At 31.8% G+C, this 20,940-nt stretch overlaps 1 protein-coding gene across 1 annotated transcript; it reads right to left on the bottom strand.

The window, feature by feature from the left end:
• Positions 1–9,642: 9,642 nt before the first annotated feature.
• LOC134690806 (uncharacterized) lies at positions 9,643–20,681 on the bottom strand. The gene is made up of 3 exons (XM_063550876.1): positions 20,557–20,681; positions 15,042–15,402; positions 9,643–12,296 (listed from the first exon to the last, which is right to left on the bottom strand). The coding sequence occupies exons 2-3, from the start codon at positions 15,370–15,372 to the stop codon at positions 10,306–10,308; spliced, it is 2,322 nt and encodes a 773-aa protein (XP_063406946.1). The 5' UTR covers positions 15,373–15,402; positions 20,557–20,681; the 3' UTR covers positions 9,643–10,305.
• Between the last annotated feature and the right edge of the window lie 259 nt (positions 20,682–20,940).

Here is a 20,940-nt window from a genome sequence, read left to right as displayed (position 1 = left end):
AACAAAATAAATACCACATAGAATAATACGCTTAAAAAATCTGATGTTCAGTTGTTGTCGTTTGTTTATGTAATATATACGTGTTTCTCGTTTCTCGTTTTGTATATAGATTAGACCGTTGGTTTTCCCGTTTGAAAAGTTTTGTAAAAGTAATTTTGGGGCTCTTTATAGCTTGTTTTCGGTGTGAACCAAGGCTCCGTGTTGAAGGCCGTACATTGACCTATAATGGTTTACTTTTTTTTTAATTGTTATTTGGATGGAGAGTTGTCTCATTGGCACTCACACCACATCTTCCTATATCCATTAAACGAAATGTGTAAAACACTTCAAACGAGCGAGCGAATGACATGATTTGTGTACATGCCAATAAGTGACAAAATAATGGCATAGTTCGACAAATGAAAACTACTGAATTACAGCCTGCTGAAGTATGAACGGCACATCAGATGTGGTTGGATTGTCAAACAAGCCGTTAATTTCTGTATGTTCGTCTGAACTAATTTACTTTTTAAAACATAAGGGTAGTTTATTTGAACATCGCTAAGCTGCTGTTTTATAAATATGTTAGCAGTTTAACATTATGATATGAGCATAAATACAAATATTGCTCAAATTATATTATTTGCCAACACTAATAACAGTTATCAGACAATGTCCATCAAAGAAGCACACTGATTTACGATATAAAAATGATATGGGGTTGCCTTTGCATTAAAATGAATGAGGTTTGCTTTTTACCAAGAATCAAAAGTAAAATGTCTTCCAGATAACAGCTTAAATATAGAGTATACTACATGTATTCAACCAGCATGTTACACGTAACTTAAATTGTGAATAAAAAATGAACACAAATTTAAAAACTTGATCTGTACTTTTGTTACAAATGTAACAACGAATCTTTGAATTCATATCGTCAAAGTGCTTACGTTGTTTACGTCATAATCTTGTCAAATTACAGAGCCAGGCCAGATCTCTCATATCACTGTAGTTGCTTGGGGTATCGAGAGTAAAATAAAAAAAATGGCTGGATAATTTCACAGGTTTTGTAAACGATCATTTCCGGGACTAATTAAAAAGTAAAATTAAAAAAATACTGAATTCAGAGGAAAATCAATTAGGAAAGTCCATAATACATGGCAAAATCAAATAACAAACCGCATCAAATACGAATGGACAAGAACTGTCATATTCCTGACTTGGTAAAGGCATTTTCAAATCTAGAAAATGGTGGATTAAACCTGGTTCTATAGCGCTTATCCTCTCACTTTAATAACAGTCTCATCAAATTCCGTTATATTTACGTGATGTGTTAAATAAACAGTCACAATTTAGCCGTTGATCAGAAATTCGAAATCTTCAACGAACTTTCCAAAACTTAACTTATTGACTGAGGGCAGAATGATAGAACATGAGTGAGAACACACGCCTTTTATAGGATTTGATGCACTATCTTTAGGAAAATAATAAGACAGGTCTTTTATTACTTGTTGATTTTGAAAAAGGCTTTTGATTCCTTGGAATAGTTATTTTTTTTAAAAATCTTTGAAAAGCTCTATTTGAGAATTTTATGTTTTAAACGAAACTTACGTACGTTAACGCAGGAAACTTAGGCTTACAATTATACGGACATATATGACATAACATAAATTGTGGTTGTCTCCCGTCGGTTTCTGCATTTCAGATTTCAGTCGCATACAGTTAGAATGTTGTTTTAATTTTAAAATAACATTCATGTAACAGGCACGAACCATTCGATTTTCGAGAGGAGTGCTGAGATGAAGAATATTTCTGCCCATTAGATAGATAATTTTAAGACAAATTTCAATGTCAGAGTCTCCCGCCTCCCCCCCCAAAAAAGTAAATGAGCGACGACTTCATTAAAAATTAAATACAAAATAACCGTAAAATGTCTCGAAATATCAATATTATTTGTACAATGCTTAGAAACAGGTAGAGAGCGAGGCTGTTTCTAAGCAATAATATTTCGAGATAACATATGGTTATTCTATATTTATGCGTTAAACATAACATTTTTTCATAACAATTATATCTATCTTAGAGGGGCCTAGATCAAATTTGAAATAAATAGGAAGGACCCTCGAATTTATAATGAAACCAATTTTAGAAGAGTATTTACAAAATTGAAAGGCAGAACCAAGAAATGGCCGCAAAACAAGATTATGGGAGTTAAGAAAAATGTTGGCAAGATTGGACAAAATAGGCTCAATCGAAATATCGCGTTCAAAATTTATCCATGCACCCCTAACAAAAAATTGGTTGCATCCTTATCAAAAACAATGGACATTTATTTAGCTGAACGAAAGTAAAATGTGTACAACAAAACTGAGAAAAAAAACCACATTTACAGAAAAATAATTTACCACAGATTAACCTTTTTTTGTATTTGAATGTCAATATTTTCCATTCCTTTTTATCCGTCTTCTGTCTTCTCGGGACTGAGGGAATTATGGACCTCACTATACTAGAATACAAAAAAGTATGCATGGTCGGCCAGTGGCGGATCCAGAACCTTTTTCCTAAGGCGGGGCCTGCTGGCTGTCCTAAAGGGGGCACTCCAGTCATGCTTCAGTGATCCCCCCTGGATCCGCCTATGTCGGCATTCTATCGAACTGACAGAAAGGAGTTCAACTTTCTGACTACACCTCATTAGAATAACAGAGTAACATGCAGATCGAAAGGTTTACGCTATAAAAGGTTGACAAGTTGACCTTATAAAGGTCTTCAAGGTTGACAAGTGTTAAGGTTAGAAGGTTGACAGGTGGACATGTTTAAAAAAGTCGATACATGGAGAAGAAATGTTGTGGCGCAAAAGGACGCATTTTTGGCGAAAACGAATCTCCCGTATAAATGCTTAGGTCGACAGGTTGACAAGTGTAAAGGTAAAAGGTTAACAGATTGACAAGTCGACATGTTGAAAAGTCGATCAATGCATAGGTTGACGGATTGACAAGTGTAAAGGTTAACTCTCGTATATTGTTGAATTATGTGTTGAACTTGCAAAGAGAAGGGTTGAATTAATAAATGATATTGATGAAGAACAATATATTCCTATGGTTGCAGAATAAGTCCATTCGAGATTTGTTTTTATTTCGTTCTTACAAGATAAATTGTCAATATTTAGAAACCTTTTTAGACAATTTTTCAAATAACAGTCCTTGGGGTAAATTAGGAAAGGACGATTCCTTTTCATTTTTTTAAAACCAACTCGTGAGTGGTAAAAGGTGGCCGAGTTTTAACAGACTAAACTGATATGCATATACAGCACGGACGTTTGTCTCGTGATTACTAATATATGACTCGAAACACAATAACTGTTAGAAACATGGAGGAAACGAGTATTACTGAACAATAACAATGTATTATTTATACATGTTTTTTAAAATTATGAATCAGAAAAGAAATTTAACTTAAAACCAACTAAATAAGGCAAAGGTCAGGGTCATCAATTATGGAATCCTGCGCATCAATGTTGGTAGTTTTCCTGCAGACCATACACGCTTAGTAATACTAGTATGTACAACAGATAAAAAGTTACAAATAATTTACTCAGTGGTTGTACCAGGGGTGGGTTCTGTTATTTGATTCAACCTTGTTTTTCGAAAATTAAAAAACAATGTGAAATGTGCGGTAAAGGAGACACCAATTGTTTGTTTTCTTTTTTTCTGGAACCCTCTTTTTGAAATTTCTGGATCCGCCCCTGTTTCTTATCTACCACTTTAGAACCACGGTTTTATTATTTATCCAAGTTTGTTGTAGTCTGGATTATCTACAATACCCTTCCCTTTTCTTGAATGTAAACCATCGAATTAAACTTTTTACCGAATTTGTAGTAACAGAAGCAACACGACGGGTGCCACATGTGGAGCAGGATCTGCGTGCCTTTTCGGAGCACCTGAGATCACCCCCAGTTTTTGGTGGGGTCCGTGTTGCGTAATCTTTAGTTTTCTATGTTGTGTCTTTTGTACTATTATTTGTCTTTTTGTTTAAGACCATGGCGTCGTCAGTTTGTTAACAATCTATGAGGTTGACAGTCTCTCTGGTATCTTTCGTCCCAATTTTATCATGACGCAGATATAGTCTGATAGCTACCCAAATTGAAACGACGGAAATTTTAAACGAATCAAATATGCTGCTTTTTTTCAGCTTTGATTGTCGCTTATGTCTCTATTTTGGCTCAAATATTTAAGGCAGTGCTATGGGGAAAAATATTAAGTTTACTATTTCCGAAAACCCTACTCGGCATGGTTCACCTGTTATGGTAATGTATTGTTTTGATTGACAGCTAAGCCAACACCAAATTGCCTGTGACAGTCAATTTCTTAACTTTATACACTGATTGTCGTCAATATTCTTAGCATCAAATCACTCTTGGTTGAGATATTATAAGACCGTATCTCGCCTTGGATAACATACATGTCGCTTAGTATTTGTTATGTCGAAACGCACACCTTTTCTTTTCCCGTGACAGCTTTCTTTTTTCAGGTAATTACCTTATATCAGGGATGCTTCGAATGTTAACAGTAACACAATACTACCTTCAATCGCGCTGTCGGTCCGTAGGTCCATCCGTTTGTAACAACCCTGTTGACACTCATGAATCTGCATTTTTCAAGGGATTCTAAACATGGCAAATTTATCACACCGCGATATGTTTTTTTTTCACTTGCCATAATGAATTTCAAGGTAAAAATCACTTTGATTAATAGTGGCACACACGACACAGATCATTCATTGAAAAGTGAATAAAAGCTGAGTTATCAATAAGACAAAAAAAAATGTTGGTATTCTTACAAATATTAACAAAAGACCTTACTCATGTTAATGGCAATTAAATAACATAACACCCAAAACGATCAATTAATCCAGGTATTTTAATATGCCTAAATATTGTAAAGACGCTACAACCTACATGTATATATTAACCTAAAATACTGAACTTTCACAATGTCCTTAATCTTTGATCAACTTTATCCTTTTAAGAATAAATATGTTTAAAAACTCATTTTCTCGTATACTCTCTGGCACAACATATTCACAAATCAGTTTAAAAGAAACTCTTTTTTTTTTACGAAAATAGGAATCATTGTTAACTGTAAATAATTCAAAATATACCTGTGTCCCCTGCGAGCAAAGTTTGCTTTTTCGTTACGTTTGTTCAGATATAAGACAAGTGTAAACTCTCGCTCGTGGAATACGCTATATTAAATAGATTTGAAATTTAAGGAAAAAGGGAGACAAGCACAATTTTACAACGACCAAGTTAAGGTGTATTACGTACATCAAAATATATTATTTTAGTTTAATTCACAAGTTAATTGGTCAACGGGAGATAACAATGAACATTTTTTTGAAATGTTAAGGTATGTTACGTATTCGGTATGTCAAAAACCTAAAATTCTCTATTTTGTCATAAAAGAAGACTCATACATTAAAAAATGTAAATACGAATATTTTAGCTTCCTTACCTCTGCAGTTTTAAATTTATAATCATGTTGCAAAGCACTGCAATACTACTCATAAGGTGTTCAATTATTCATGTATGTTCCGCAATATTAATGAATCTGATGGAAAACAAACATTTGTATTTATTTCCAAATATGATCAATTAGTGCCTGCTATTTGTTGAATATGTCCCCAACGATATATATATATATAATTTAATACAATATAAAGAAGTGATAATTGCAATGGTTGCATCACTGGTAATACAGTTTTACTGGAGCTGTTGTTCTTTTTTGGTATAATTTGTAAGAGTTGTAAGTATCAAACTAGGTCTGTAGTTAAATCAAAGTAACATACACGCAGCATAATGAAGAAACATCAAATGAACACACATACTAGCTGTATGTTTTAAATAAATGTGCATACTTTAATTGCTATTGATCCTTTAAAATTATACTAAATCTGTTTAAAATTGCAACCTCCTTGTTTCTGCTGTAGCACATATGAAACCGTGTGTCGCCGTACTATAATTGCAAATTGATGAGACCAGACCTCATGATCAATCATAAACACACAACTTGCTATTAGAGATTGCCAAGAACTGTCAGACTCAAAAACGGAGTGCGAGTACGACAACAAATCATACAAAAAGTCAGGTACTATGTAAACTATAATGGAAGTCTCAAAATAATGTGCACACTATTATTTTCACTTTGTTTAATGTTTGAATGTTGATTGAAAAAAAAACATCATCTAACACATGCATTGCTACTTTTAACAGAAGGGTATACAATATGCTGTGTCCTTTAAAACATAAGCTTTTTAACAATTTTTTCAGATCGTTAACATATATCTTTGAATGTATAAACTGTCACAACAAAAATGTATTGCTTATGTTATGTAACTGGAGGCAATCATGTTTGTTGGTTTCAATCTGTGTTTCGATATATAACTATATTTTTATGTTTGTTATGTTAATGTCGACTGATTCTTTGAACGACGATGCCTAAGTTATGTCCATAGATTTGAAATTCACTACGTCCGGGATCTATGACCTGAGTCTCTGTTTCTTAAATCAGTGAGACGATACAATTTTCTTATTTAAATTTCCACTAAAACATATATATTTGTTCAAGTATATCTACAAAGGACAACATACAATATTTACAATAAAAAAATCCCTTAAATGAATTCCCCTAAGTTATATTTGCAAAATTCTACTCTTAACCCCTATTTAATTGTAAAGTGTAATCCTAATTTTATCTGTAAATTACATACTACATATTAAACAAACGGTGGTCGGGTGGTTGTCGCTTTGACATATTCGCCATTTCCGTTCTCAATTTTAGGTTTTATTTCCGATGTGTGGCGAAGCCAAAAAGGTAAAAATTAAGTTAATGGGATAAAATTATCTCCCGTACATGTACATCTAAATGCACCTACTTCGTTAGTCTCTTTAACAGGCTATGGCTTTCAAAATATTAAGACATTTGAATGGTTAAAACGTTTGCATTTAAAGAGCCAGAGCACCTACATTAAGTAACATAATAGTATCCAATGGGATTTAAGTTTAGAATTCAAACCAATTAGATGTACCTTTACTTGTTTTGTTATTAAAAGGTAAAATGGGGTACTACTTAAAGTCGAATCAAACTTAGCCTATGTAAAATTCCGTGATACGACATTCGGAACCTCTCTAAATGGCAGCCATTTACACACGAGAAGAATTTCTAAATAATTTCAGAAAAATACAGTAAAATATGGCTAACAAGTTATTTAAAAAGTAGAACAAAGGGACAAGCAATGTCCGTTGAAATTAATTTTCATAAAAGTGAAACGGGAAATTGACAGGACATAGAGTAAGTAATCTTGAACAGCGGTATACTACTGTTGCCTTTATCTATTTTAAAAAAAATATTTGGTTTGAAATTCCCGGCAATATACACAACGATAATAAAAAAATGTATACGTCTCCGCTACAGTTATATGATAATTTGCTTCAATTACAATCCGGAGCACCTGAGATCACCACTAGTTTTTGGTGGGGTTCGTGTTGTTTATTCTTTAGTTTTCTATGTTTTGTCATGTGTACTATTGTTTGTCTGTTTGTCTTTTTCGTTTTTAGACGTTTTAGATTTATGAGTTTGACTGTCTCTTTGGTATCTTTCGTTCCTCTTCTGCAAGAAAAGCTTTCATATTTGATAAAAAAAAAAGGTCCTTTCATAACGGAGCAATATTTCAAAAGGAAAAAAACATAATCATTGTACAGTTTGTGTTGTATCTTTTATTGTTTTGTCGCAATTAGTTTCTACAAGACGTGGGAGAAGAGTTTTTCTTTTAGGCCATTAAGAGTTCTATATAAATATAAAAAATTTCGTATCCTGGAGATTTAATCTGTTGCGCATCAATTTAAAAAATATGTGCGCACGACTTGAATCTGCTGAACACGACTATAACACTGGTGATAACGAAAAAGTAATTAACAAAACTTATTCAATAACATCTTATAAGTAAACGCAAGAACTTGAAAAATGTATCAGTTGTGTGATGAATACTATTTTTGCGGATGCATATGGAATTCTGCTTAACAGAAATCGAAATTTAGCGATCTGATAATTAACAAATCGGCAGTAAAAGCACATTTTTTTGTTAGGAAGTTTACCAAAACAAAACAAAAATGAAATAAAAAAAAAGAAGATGTAGTATTAGAACCAATGATACAACTCCCAATCAAATATCAAATGACGGCGAAGGTAACAACTATAAACCATCAGTGAACAAAAAAAGTACCAAATAGTAATCTTTAAAATGCTATTTAATGACAAATTTAAAACAATTCAAAAGAGAGAACGAACAGCATGATTTGTGAACAAGCCATTAAATGAAAACAATATGGCATACTACGAAAATCGAAAACTACTGAATTACAGGCTCCTGAAGTATGAACGGCACATCAAATGAAGTTGGATTGATCATAAGGGTAGTTTTGTATAAAGAAAGTATATATTGATTCATTTATTATCAAAGTATGTACTCTCCACCCCTCCGATTCAAGCGAATTTGTAATCCTCAGTTTGTCGTATTTATAATATGTGAACACCGCTAATGTGCTGTTTCCTTTAATTTTTTTAGAAGCTAAACATTACAATGTAAGTGTAAAAACTATTATCCGACTTATTAATTACCAACATTTCAAACAGTTTACAGAAGAAGTTCGTCAAAGAAACACTCGGATGTACGATATCAAAATGATGTTGGTGTTGCCTCTTCATTTAAAAAACTAGATAAGTATCTATGATTTTCTTCTTTGTTATTGCTTTCTACAAGGAATCAAAATCAAACGCACATTGTAAAATGTTTCAAAAAAACAGCTTCAGTGCTACTCAAATATACTACCCAAAAAGTTTTATCAACAGCGGCCATTTAACAGCATGTAACATGTTTCTTAATATGTGCATGAACAAACAAATATCTAAAAAAAAATGTCTCTCCTATTGTTAACTACGATTTTCTTTACTATATATTTTCGAAAGACGCCTGTGGACTACGTCATTAACATCAAAATTTACGTTTACTGTTTTTAAACTTCAAAATGCTAAAATTAAAACGGACGATTTCAAAACCTTTTTTACTTTTTATTATAAAAAAAATGAAGTAAATGTCTAGGTTGACTTATAAGCTATTTTAGGTTAATGTTTTAAACATTTAAAGCAATACATTGTTTTTAATATGTATTAATTAAACAAATCCTTGTATAATAAAAGAAAGGTACTTGATATTATAGATACCTATACCTTCAATCTGTTATCCCCTACTGTTTACGTATAACACAGAAGAACACATAATCATACACGTATGAGTCAAGCATTCAGCACTGCTGTCTTGACATGAATTATCATTGATGTGGTCAAAACTGTACATAAAGTGTAAACATAGTTTGTAATTGTTCGAATACAAAGGAATTATATCCAAGCATATTACCTTACCGGCAGTGGGCAACATCTGTTGGCATGTAAGTTCCTATAGTGATCTTTGTTTTGTTTTTTTTCAATGAAACTGTTTGCGGTCGAGCGTTACTTGAAAGACTTTTGTAGACAGAACTTGGATGTGGCTTAAAAAATGTCACAACTGAAATTTATAATAAATGTATTTATTTAAATCATAAATAAAGACATCGTCAACCAACCTGTTATTACAATAATGCAGAAAATCTGCATGTCACTGTTATGTTTAGAACATATTACACCAACTGTAGTGAAACCATATGTTCTATCAATGTATAAAATATAATTTCAAATGTTTTTATGAAATATCAAATATTACACTTGTTACCACTTTTTAAAAACGACGAAACTTACAATAAAAGAACTTAACATTGTGTTAAGATTTCTTATTTCTCCTAATCTTATAATCAAAATAATGCCAAACACACTGATAGAATTAATCTATAACCTTTTATCTCATAATTTGATTAAATGAACCGGGTAGCGTATCTGTGGACACAAAAGTATTAGTATTCCATTTAATAAAAATAATCACTTAATGTCCTTTTTTTCTAAACATATCACTAACTTTAACATGTTTCAATAATGATTATATATAATCATCAATAGTGAGAATTGCAACGGATGCTTTACTAATGGTTACATGCACCGATAACTGTCAATAATTGTGTTTTAATAAAAAGTGCTTTAAATATCTTACTGCATTTGTAGGTATGTAGTAATGGCATATTGCAATAGGTGTCATATATGCAGAATGAAGACACTTCCAAAGTATACACTCACAAACTTAATTAACTGATATCAATTGACAAACTCCGACTAATGATGAACCTGAGAATTATACTAAATCTGTTAAAAGTTTTGATCTCCTCGCTTCTGCTGTGGCACTTTTAACACCACTAAATTGTAGAGCTTCATCATAACATTGATAGGCTGCATTCTTATCACCGGATATCTCATAGCAGACTCCAAGTATTGTTAATGAATCAGATCCCCTATATATATCCACATAATTTGTTTCTTTCACTATACAGTTCAAATCACGCAAAGCATGTTGTCTGTTTGAAATATTTCCTATATGATGATAGCAGAGAAATCTAAGACAGTGAGACAAAACAATAGGAGTTAAAAATATGCTTCGGTCTTTCACCTCCTCCTTCAGTTCCTGTGGTATAAGTGACGAGTGCTGTAAGTACTTAACATCGTTAACAACTGCAATTCTCATCTTGTTCTGAAGTGTCATTGTGGAATGTACATGATTTCTGTAATAATTGATTTGTTGTTCATGGTATTTTTGAAAGTTCATTGCTATCATATCAGTTAAACATTTTGAAAGAACATAATCCGTAATGCTTAGTGTAACATTGAACTGCCCTGATACATAATAAAACGAGGCATATAACAACCAGCCTGAGACAGCATCTGCTTTAATACCGTCTTGTAAATGTCTGTGATAACGTTTGTGTATGTTGTACATTTCAGTCGTTACTGTTGGTAATGGTAGTCGTTGCGCTGCACATTGACTTATTTTGGAATGACGCCATTTACATACATCAACAATAAATGTACACGACTTCGACTTAAGTAAATATTCAATGAATTCGAGTAATTTTAAACAGCTGGAAATGTTATACAGAGAACCATAACTTTCAAAACATATCCTGTAAAATAGTAAGTCAACTTTAAAAATTGAAGGTTCAAGCTGCGTACCTAATAAACGATGATGTTCATGTTCGTATTGGAATAAACTATTTATCAATCCATGAATTCCGTCACACTTTATTTTATACATCACATTAATTAGTATTTTATTGTTATCTGCATTGATCTTTCCTAGGAACATATTATGCTCAGGTATAAAATAGTTCGGACAATAACATTTATTTACCCATAAAATCATTTTACTAAGACAGTGACAAAAACAAGAATATAATTGAGATAATTGAAATGTGTCAATATCAACTTCTTCTGAGACCCAGAATAAAGCTGTCTTCAGAAAGTAAGAACACAACAAACCTTCGGAATCTTTGTTTGCGTAAACAATGTGCTTTAATGTTAGTTTGAGGAGACAGTAACATAACAGTTGAGTGTAGTTAAACGAATATACAAGTTGTTTCTCTGCCACAGAGAAAGATAATCTCCATAATGTAGTACAATCTGGCATATTCTTTGGTCCAATAGGTACTAACAAACATCCGCCGTTTTTAATCTTGTCAATTACGGAATTAGGTGGCCATTGTAATCGGTGACGCGATGCCCAGGGAATTGCATTGTAAGGTAAATATTTACTTCGTAGACAATATGCAATATCCACACTTTGATCGTCATCTGATAAGCAGGGACCGTGAGATGATAATTTCATATTGGGGATTGACCTATTTATATTATTAACAAATAAGTTGACTGACAAATATAAGCCCTGTCTTGTACTTTGAAAGCATTTGTTTTGTATGAAGAAAGACTCCCCATTCCCTCCTGCTATTAATCGGAGTCTAGTAAAACCAGGATGATCATTATTATTCTCCATAAGCAATGTTGTGATTTGTACTGGGTGTTTGATATTCCTTACATCACGTATTACGTCTACGTTTTCGATGAGTACCATTATATCCATGTCACTACCTGGTAAATCCAGTCCCTCTGCTAAACTTCCACTCGATATAACTTTCAAATTGTTACCGTCTGATCTCCAAGTTGCATTCTGTATCATATCATCTGTAATAAATAGTTGTTGTCTTGTACGTATGTCTATTTCAGTACCAGCTGTACTCACTAAGTGTTCATATAAGTATTTGTCCTTCAAACTACTTTCTGTCCAGGACAAGTTCTCTATAAAAGAAATAATTAACTACATAAATATTGTAGCTGTTTTTTTAATTTTATTATAGTGCAGGTAATGTAGAAAAATAAAAATCTAGTGTTGTGAATCTGGAGATAGGGCGATGTGTAAGGAATAACAGTACTGTAGTTAAAGAGTTGCCACCGTCAATTGTAGATTTGACGGTCGCAAATGCAGTTTTACTGGCGACGCGTACCTATTTATGTTGGAATATTTCCTTAACAGTATTATCTAGTTATTGCAATTGGTATACATTCTCCGCCTATTTCATTCTGCCATATTGAATCTCGTTTTGACGTCACGCGAATCAAGAACAGATAACTCTTATAGATAAACACGTGTTGGTTTGTTTACGATGTCTTTTATTTTATTTTCGTGACTTTTTGAATGAAAGTACGTTTAATTGAGTTTGAATACTAATGGAAATTATAACTGTTTGAAGATATTTAAATATTTCATCTGAATAAATGTTGTAAAGTCTTGAAAACATTCGATTCTCGCTAAGAAAAAAGTAAACAAACCAACACGTGTTTTCTAAAAGAGTTATCTGTTCTTGTTTTTCATAGGCGTTCCTCACCTCCAACATAGGAGATCGATGATATTTGAGTTTTCTTGTCTTGATTCTCGTGACGTCACGACGATATTCAATATGGCCCAATAAAATAGGCTGAGAATGTATACAAATGGAAATAATTAGATAATAGTGTTAAGAAAATGAATATTCAAACATAAATAGGTACGTCATATCCTAGAAAAATATCTAACGAAACGAACTATGCATATTGAAGAGTTATGCATGGATTATAAACTTCTTTTTTTTTTAGAAACAAGTTTTACCTGAAGCTGGGTCGCAATTCCGAACGTTTACAATGGGAAAAACGTAGCTATATGGTCCGCAAATAGTCAAAAATAACATAAGGACCTAAGAGCTACGTATTCGCAGCTACATTATATTAGCGTCACCCACTTATTGAGAGTATACATGCATCTATCAACTCGTATGCCATTGTCCTTGCAAAACGATGTAAGACCAAACAAATAATGAACCAGTGTTTTTTTAAACGTTTTGCCTTTTTTCTCAAAAAAGTTTGTCGCAAAGCATCAACAACCTAAAAGTTAAATATTCAGTGTCTACTTCATAATATTAAGATATGGTCTTTAGATAAATATTGTAGCTGATGAAGTTGTGCATCTTTTTCTTTTACTTCGTCTCTTCAATTTTTTACTTCGTGTTATTATGTATATTTTAGTTGTATGAACTTTGACGTGAATCAGCATTGATGCATTCTGCAATTGGGTTATTGACTTGATGACTTCGGCCGTAAAAGATAAAGAGGACTCATGAGTTGTGATTCGGAAAGACGGGTTTTACGGTGTCGTTTCTATTTTGTTTTCCTTTGTATTGATGATTACGTAATATTTACTTTGTCGACAAAATGAATGCTACAAAATATAATATGGAAGTAGGATATGTGTCAAAGAGACAATAACCTGACAAAAAAAGTAGAAAAAGCAAAAGGGCACCAATGGATCTTCAACACAGCGCGAAACCCCACACTGCAGGCCGATTTCGAATGATCTTCACAAACAAATGTAATTTTGCAGCTTTTTTGTCATCTTCTTTTGAGTTCCCCCTCGTGAATTTGCATTGAAAATTGGTTATTTGTGATACTTTTGTATCCCTTAATCGAAGTAAAAAAAAACTATAAATTTGGGTATGTTTTTTCGTTCGTGTCTTTTATCTTCGCCATAAGTGTGTAATATACATTGCGTATAAAGTTTCCAAAACTGACAAATGTCTTCATGTTAATTAAATGATTTTTGTTATCAATTTAAGAATCGAAACATTTAACCATTACATGTATTAAGGACGCTTGAAATACTTTTTTATATAATAATATCAGAGGGTAAGTATCAGTCGGATTCAGTTCTAAGACTATGACCATTTGTTTGTATTTTCCTAAAACTACTTACTCAAAGTTGGTAGATAACCATAAAATTAATCAAGTGAACAAAAATCAATATTGGTTAGTGGAATTTGTAAATATTCGACACACACTATTCTATTTTTATGAGACAACCTGAAAGTCTCGGAGCCTTCAGTTCGATTAATCGGATTACAAGAACAACAAAACATAATTATAAGGAGGCTGTGACATTAGTCGATGTCTTGGGAACGAGTTAATGAAATATTCATTTATTTTTTATAACATTAAAGGCTATTTCTTAAACACACTTTTCTTTGAACAGAAACAATTATTAGTTAATTTAAACATGTTAAACATTCTCAAACTTTAGAGCATAATCTATAAATGTGTTCAAGTACAAAAAAATATTCAGGTGAAAAAAGTTTGATTTAACCCAAAAATAATAGGTTTGTGTCATTAAATGACATTTCTGTCTACAAAACGTAGTGGTCCAACTTTTTAAACTATTACCCTAAACTGGATTATTGGTCATTTATCCAGGTTATTCAACATGAATATTATGCTTAGATCTACTTTGCGGATGATTCTCTAGAATACTAAATAAGGCATATCTAAATACAGAAGTGTAACTGGCCTGTCTTTACGGAAAACATAAATTGAATGAATTGTCAATTTGTTTTTGTGTGACGGTTTTGTTTTAAAACTAGGTAGCATTTCCAATTTAAAGACGTATTCTTACTTCGTATACCATCGACATGATACACCGTTTTTATTGTCTATGAACTTTTAATATAAATACATAATTACCTTTATTGCAAACTTTACTATCATGTAAGTATTCCAGATATTCGTCTGAGGTTTTGTCAGGATAACGTAGGTTTAGTATATACTGTTCATGTGTTTTCCTTCTTATTAAACAGGCTTTAAACATTCGCTCAAACTGTCTGATTGTCAGCCCGAAAACGTCATTTGAGATAATAGTTCCACCGTCTACAGATTGGTAAACACATGGTGAGTATCTGCGTCTCCCTCGGTACGGAAATCGTTGAACGCCGTATTTTTCCCAGAAATGAACTTTCCCTAATTCATACACATTATGTTCACAATCCGTTTGATCGTTTTTTGGTTTCCGGTTCATGTTTGCTGTAAATTATCAATTGAATATATTCTGCAATATAATGAAAGTCTAATATAAGTTTTCATATTAAATGATAACATTGATGTAGTGTACATAACATTTCTCGTTTGATTTTTTTATTTCCCACAATAACAACATATACATGACATACATACAACATGTTACTTAGCAGATAAATACAATGTCATTTTTATAAATAAATCTTAAATGAAAATATTTTACATTTCTATTGAAATGATAAAGAAATCAAAGAAAAATAAAAAAAAATAAAGAAGGAAATTAAAAAAACAAAAACAAAACACAAAAGGATTATCCAGTTGCATCCCTACCTTTATCTTAAATATCACATAATCGTTTGATAATATGTTAATAAAAATATATTTTCAAAATTAACGAGACATTTTTAACAGCCACCAACACCGATCAAGTACATAACATGACAAAAATATTTTCTTTAAAATGGACAATGATTAAGTAGTCATAAGTAATTGTAACAAAAAAAAGACATTAGCTTGTATTCATTAAAAGTTTTTTTTAAACATTACATACATTGTCAAATTCAGTTATCTTTTTTATGTCCCACCTACGATAGTAGAGGGGTATTATGTTTTCTGGTCAGTGCGTCCGTTCGTCAGTCTGTTCGTCTGTCCGTTCGTCCGTTTGTCCGTCCGTTCGTCCGTCTATCCCGCTTCAGGTTAAAGGTTTTGGTCAAGGTAGTTTTTGGTGAAGTTGAAGTCCAATCAACTTAAAACTTGGTACACATGTTCCCTATGATATGATCTTTCTAATTTTAATGCAAAAATTAGAGATTTTACCCAAATTTCACGGTTCACTGAAAATAGAAAATGATCGTGTGATAGGAGCATTGGTGTACTGAGGACACATTCTTGTTATTTTTTACAGCTATCATACTCTCTAATTTATACATATCTTACAATTTTATTATAATTGCATGCAATGAGAGATTCTTTTTAAAGCATCTAGAATTATACAAATTGTTTAATATAAAGAAAAATCATGTTATATGGGTTGTTATGAAATGTCTTGAATAAGTCTCAAAAAAGAAAGTTAAGTTAATTCATAGGTAGACTTCTTCCACCGGACAGTACTGCAATTCTAAAATAGGTGTTCTATAGACTCGTTATCTGATTAACAAAATGTACATAAAGGATCATCGGTCAATTTTATTTTAACTTAATACTGAATTGTGGCAATAATGCAATGGCTAATCATATATTGCAACCACTTTAATTTACTATTTTTAGTAACAATAAAAGGCAGTCTGAGAATTTTTTTCCAGGACAGATTCTGTTCACTTCAAAATTTGAACCCACTTAAGCTGTACAGTAGGAATAACATTATTTCTTGTCAGTACAGAATACATATCTTTTGATCCTTTACAATGTTTTGAAAATATTTGTAGAAATGATGGACTAATTTGTAAGAGCATTAAAGGAAATATTTTGATGCCTCTTTCACTGCCGAAATAACACTGTTAAATTTAAGAAAATATGTGTCAATGTTATATTTTTGCTTTAATTGGTCAACTATATCATTCACAAATGTAATACCACTTTTGAACCATTCTTGATAAATTACCGAATTATGACCAATCTTAACATTATTATTCAGTCATAATGAATTTGATAAAAATGAATCATAAGAAAAAGATCTTTCTTTTTGAATAATCATTTTCCAGGATCTTAATACATCTTTCCAAAAATGGTTGTTAACTGATAACGTTGTCTAATATAATAAACACCAAAACTAAACAAATTTCTTTTATTTATATTTGACATGAACATATTTTGCCATTACTATCTCTCTGCAAAATCCTCCTACTCCATGTTGATTTACGTGCTGTAATGAACATATTTAAATCAAGCATTTTCAAACCTCCCTTCAAATAATATTTGATGAGAATATCCTCCTTAACTGTATGTATAAATACGTTCATTTATTCTTTATATAATATCATCTGAAGGATTTGGCAGAGAGATAATAAGATTGTTTACAATAGGCAAGACTAGAGTTTTAATAACAGTTATTCTACCTATAACAGTTAGATTCCTTTTAGACCATTGATTTAAAGTATCTTAATCTGTACAATTCTTTCAGAATAATTTATCTTAACAATTTTTTTCAAGATCTGCATCACAATTGATTCCTGGTAATTTAAAAGTAGTTTCACCACAGGACAGACTAATGTTAGGGCATAACGTATCTCTACTATATTTTATGCTCCCAAACCTAATAAATTGTGTTTTTGTGAGGTTAATATTCAGTCCAGATATTTTTGCAAACCAGTCTAACTCGAATAATAATTCTTGCAAAGATTTTTCACTTCCATCCAAAACCAAAGAGGTGTCATCAGCAAATTGTGACAATTTATGTTCAACCCGTGTGACCTCGAGATTATACCTCTAATGTCACTATTTCCCCTTATTTGCAATGCCAGAAATTCAAGTCCTCTTGTCTACAAACTTCTTCCAAAAGTAAAAAAAATATGAAAGCCCCTCCCCCTAAGGATGAAAAAAGAGTTGATATTATTGTAAAATATGTCAACCCAATTGATGATAAATTCGCCAAAAAAGTTTAAAAGCATTTATTTAAAAGTCCCATGATATTGAATCGAAAGCTTTTTCGAAATCAATCAAAAGTAATAACCCTGGTATTTCATGTTCCTCTGTGTACTGTAATACATCATAAATAATTCTCATTTTTTTCCCAATATAGCTGCCACTAATAAAACCAGTCTGATCGAAATTTATGATTTTTTCAAGGACACTCTTGAATCTGTTTGCAATAGCTTCTAGTCCAATTTTATGCAGAGTTTTCAATGAAGATTTTTTTTAAAAGTGGCGGGGTTTATTCCCTTTTAGTAAACAAGTAATAATTCCTTGCTTTTGTGTAACAGATAGTTCCCCTGTTTATGCACCATAATTTAAAGAATTTACAATAAGATTTGAAGATCCTTCCAATTTTTTTTATAGAACTCTGCTGAAAAACCATCCGTTCCAAGAGTTTTGTTGTTTTTCATTTTTTCAAAGCTTCTTTAGTTTCTTTAATAGTAACTATACCTTCCAGGCTTTCCTTTTTCTAAGACGAAAGTTTAAGACACTTAACTTGTTCGATAGATATAGGAAGATGTGGTGTGAGTGCCAATGAGACATTGAACTCTCCATCCAAATAACAATTTAAAAAGTAAACCATTATAGGTTAAAGTACGGCCTTCAACACCGAACAACAAGCTATAAAGGGCCCCAAAATTACTAGTGTAAAACCAAGTCTTTTTTTAGATCACTCAAAGTACTTTTAGTATCCCTTTTTTATAAAGATTGTCATAAAAAAAAAACTCATTCAAAATATCTTTTTTGTTTTGTTATAATTTCCCCATTTTATTTCTCGACTTTGGTAATAATTTTGCTCATAACATTTCGTGATTCTAAAACACAGAAATAGTAAGTAGGTTTCCTCCTTCCTGTATCCATTGGACACGGGATGTTACTAATTTTCCTCATAATTTTTGTGTTCGTAAACTTTCGAGCTCATGTTTTTTGTTTTGCTTCTAATTCGTTAATGGAATGTTCGTCAACTCTTTCCTCTAATTGAGTTATTTCATTTCGACGATTTATTTCCCTTTTTTCGTCTTGCTTTTTTTAAAGCTTGAATATGACACTGTCTTCCCCCTAATTTCCATAAGAAGAGTCTCAAGCTAAAGCTGACAGTTGATTCTAAATTGGATGTCTGTATTATCTTTTTTGTCATTATTTTCCATATAAACTAAAGCATAACATTGTTTTTTCACTTCCTGATTTTTTTGCTTAACAGTATTTATATAGTTTATATCATATAATAAAGAGTTGTCAAACTTCCACAAACCTTTTCCCCTATGAAAGGGTAAATTATAAATCTAGCAAAACCATATCGTGATCTGACCGATATCTTGGAAGTACATAACAATTTTTTAGACTGTTCAAAAAATTTTCAGTGAGAAAAAAAAGTATAATCTAGCCTATTTAAAAGGATTTATCTTCCTCCAAGTGTATCGCTGTACATCTGGAAAAAGTTCTCTATAAGGGTCTATCAAATTTCTTTCTTAAATATATTCAAGCAAATTTTCAATACTTTTCGGATTGTTCATATTCACATAGATGCGATAATTTATACATGGGTTTTGAACAAGATTAAAATCACAACAAATAACAAAGTATTCATTTTCCAAATCATCAATAACAGACATAACATTAGAAAAAAAATCGGGATTGTCTGTATCTTTCTGTTTTCTACAAGAATATTTAAAATTAAAAAAAATCCATGTATATTTTTTACTTTCTTTCAACACTATGCATTCAAAGTTATTATTGACCAAACTAGCTACACCTCTAGAATTTGAGCTAACAGATGAAAAGTAACACTTAGAACCCCACATAGATCTTACTATGTTTTCTACATCATTTGTAAAATGAGTGTCCTGAAAACAAGATATATAACAGTTCTTTGACTTCAGCATATCAAATGCGTCTTTTATTTTTGATGTGTTACGAAGGCCTTGACAATTAACAGACAAAATCTTTAATGAACTCATGATTGGTTAAAATCGTCCGCGTGGAGTCCATGTACATTTCATACAAGGTTAGTATGGAGGCGGGGCTTATTTCATAAACGTTAGTAGTGGAGGTACGTACCTTTGTATTCCGTATTAGGTAGTAGGGAGGCGAGGCTTATTTCATACGCGGTAAGTAGTGATGTTACGTCTCTTTGCTAAAACAAAACGGCACTGAGAAAAAAATCGTAATGGTTTCAACAGACGAAGAAATAGATGATTAAGATTGAAATTAATTAATAAAACACATTTAAACCTAACAAGTTGTTATTGTTGGCATATGTTTTTATCGGATCAATGGACATAGTTTCTTAATGCTAACAGTATTTAAGACTTGCTCATTTTGTTAGGTCACTGGTCTAAATTTCACACGTTCAGAGACATTGTAGTAAGTAAGATCAATTCGTTACATAGTGTGTGTCGCTCTCACCCCATATCAAATTTACTGACCCCATGTTTACCGTATGAGGTCACTAGCCCACTATGTAACTAATAATATTGTTAAATTTATATATTTGAATCAGATAAGGATTATGTCGATTCCCATCAATAAATATTTTATGAAATCAATACCTTACCCTCACTTAAATAATCTTGGTAGTCTTTTGTTAAATCAACTCCCTCGTAAGAATCATCAGGAATGTCAACTTTCGGTATCAAAATTAACCTTGTATCTGTATAAGTTATTTAACTTCAATATAATTTAAATCTATTCGTGTCGCTATGTAAAATATCTATATTTGGATATTTGATCATAAAAACAAAATACTATGACACACTACACAAAAATGGGCATTGAGTGTGCGTGTTATCAATATACATTACATTGAGGAATTATAACCAAATATTCATAACATAGCTGTGTATGAATAGATGAACATTTTAAATCACACGCTCGAAGTTATTTCATAAAAACAAAACTTACCTGGCGATAAAAGTCTTTTGTTTGTTTTTAAAATGAA

Source organism: Mytilus trossulus, chromosome 11 (genome assembly GCF_036588685.1).
Source record: "Mytilus trossulus isolate FHL-02 chromosome 11, PNRI_Mtr1.1.1.hap1, whole genome shotgun sequence".
Classification (NCBI taxonomy): Eukaryota; Metazoa; Mollusca; class Bivalvia; order Mytilida; family Mytilidae; genus Mytilus; species Mytilus trossulus.
The sequence above is the reverse complement of the archived record's forward strand: the minus strand, read 5'-3'. Positions and strand labels throughout refer to the sequence as shown.

What these genes read in the sequence shown, in the direction of transcription:
- LOC134690806 (XM_063550876.1), bottom strand. Translation starts at nt 15,372, where the DNA reads ATGAACCGGAAACCAAAAAACGATCAAACGGATTGTGAACATAATGTG. An exon ending in TAGTAAAGTTTGCAATAAAG is followed by an intron (nt 12,297 to 15,041) that starts GTAATTATGTAT and finishes TTTCTTTTATAG; the next exon opens with AGAACTTGTCCTGGACAGAA.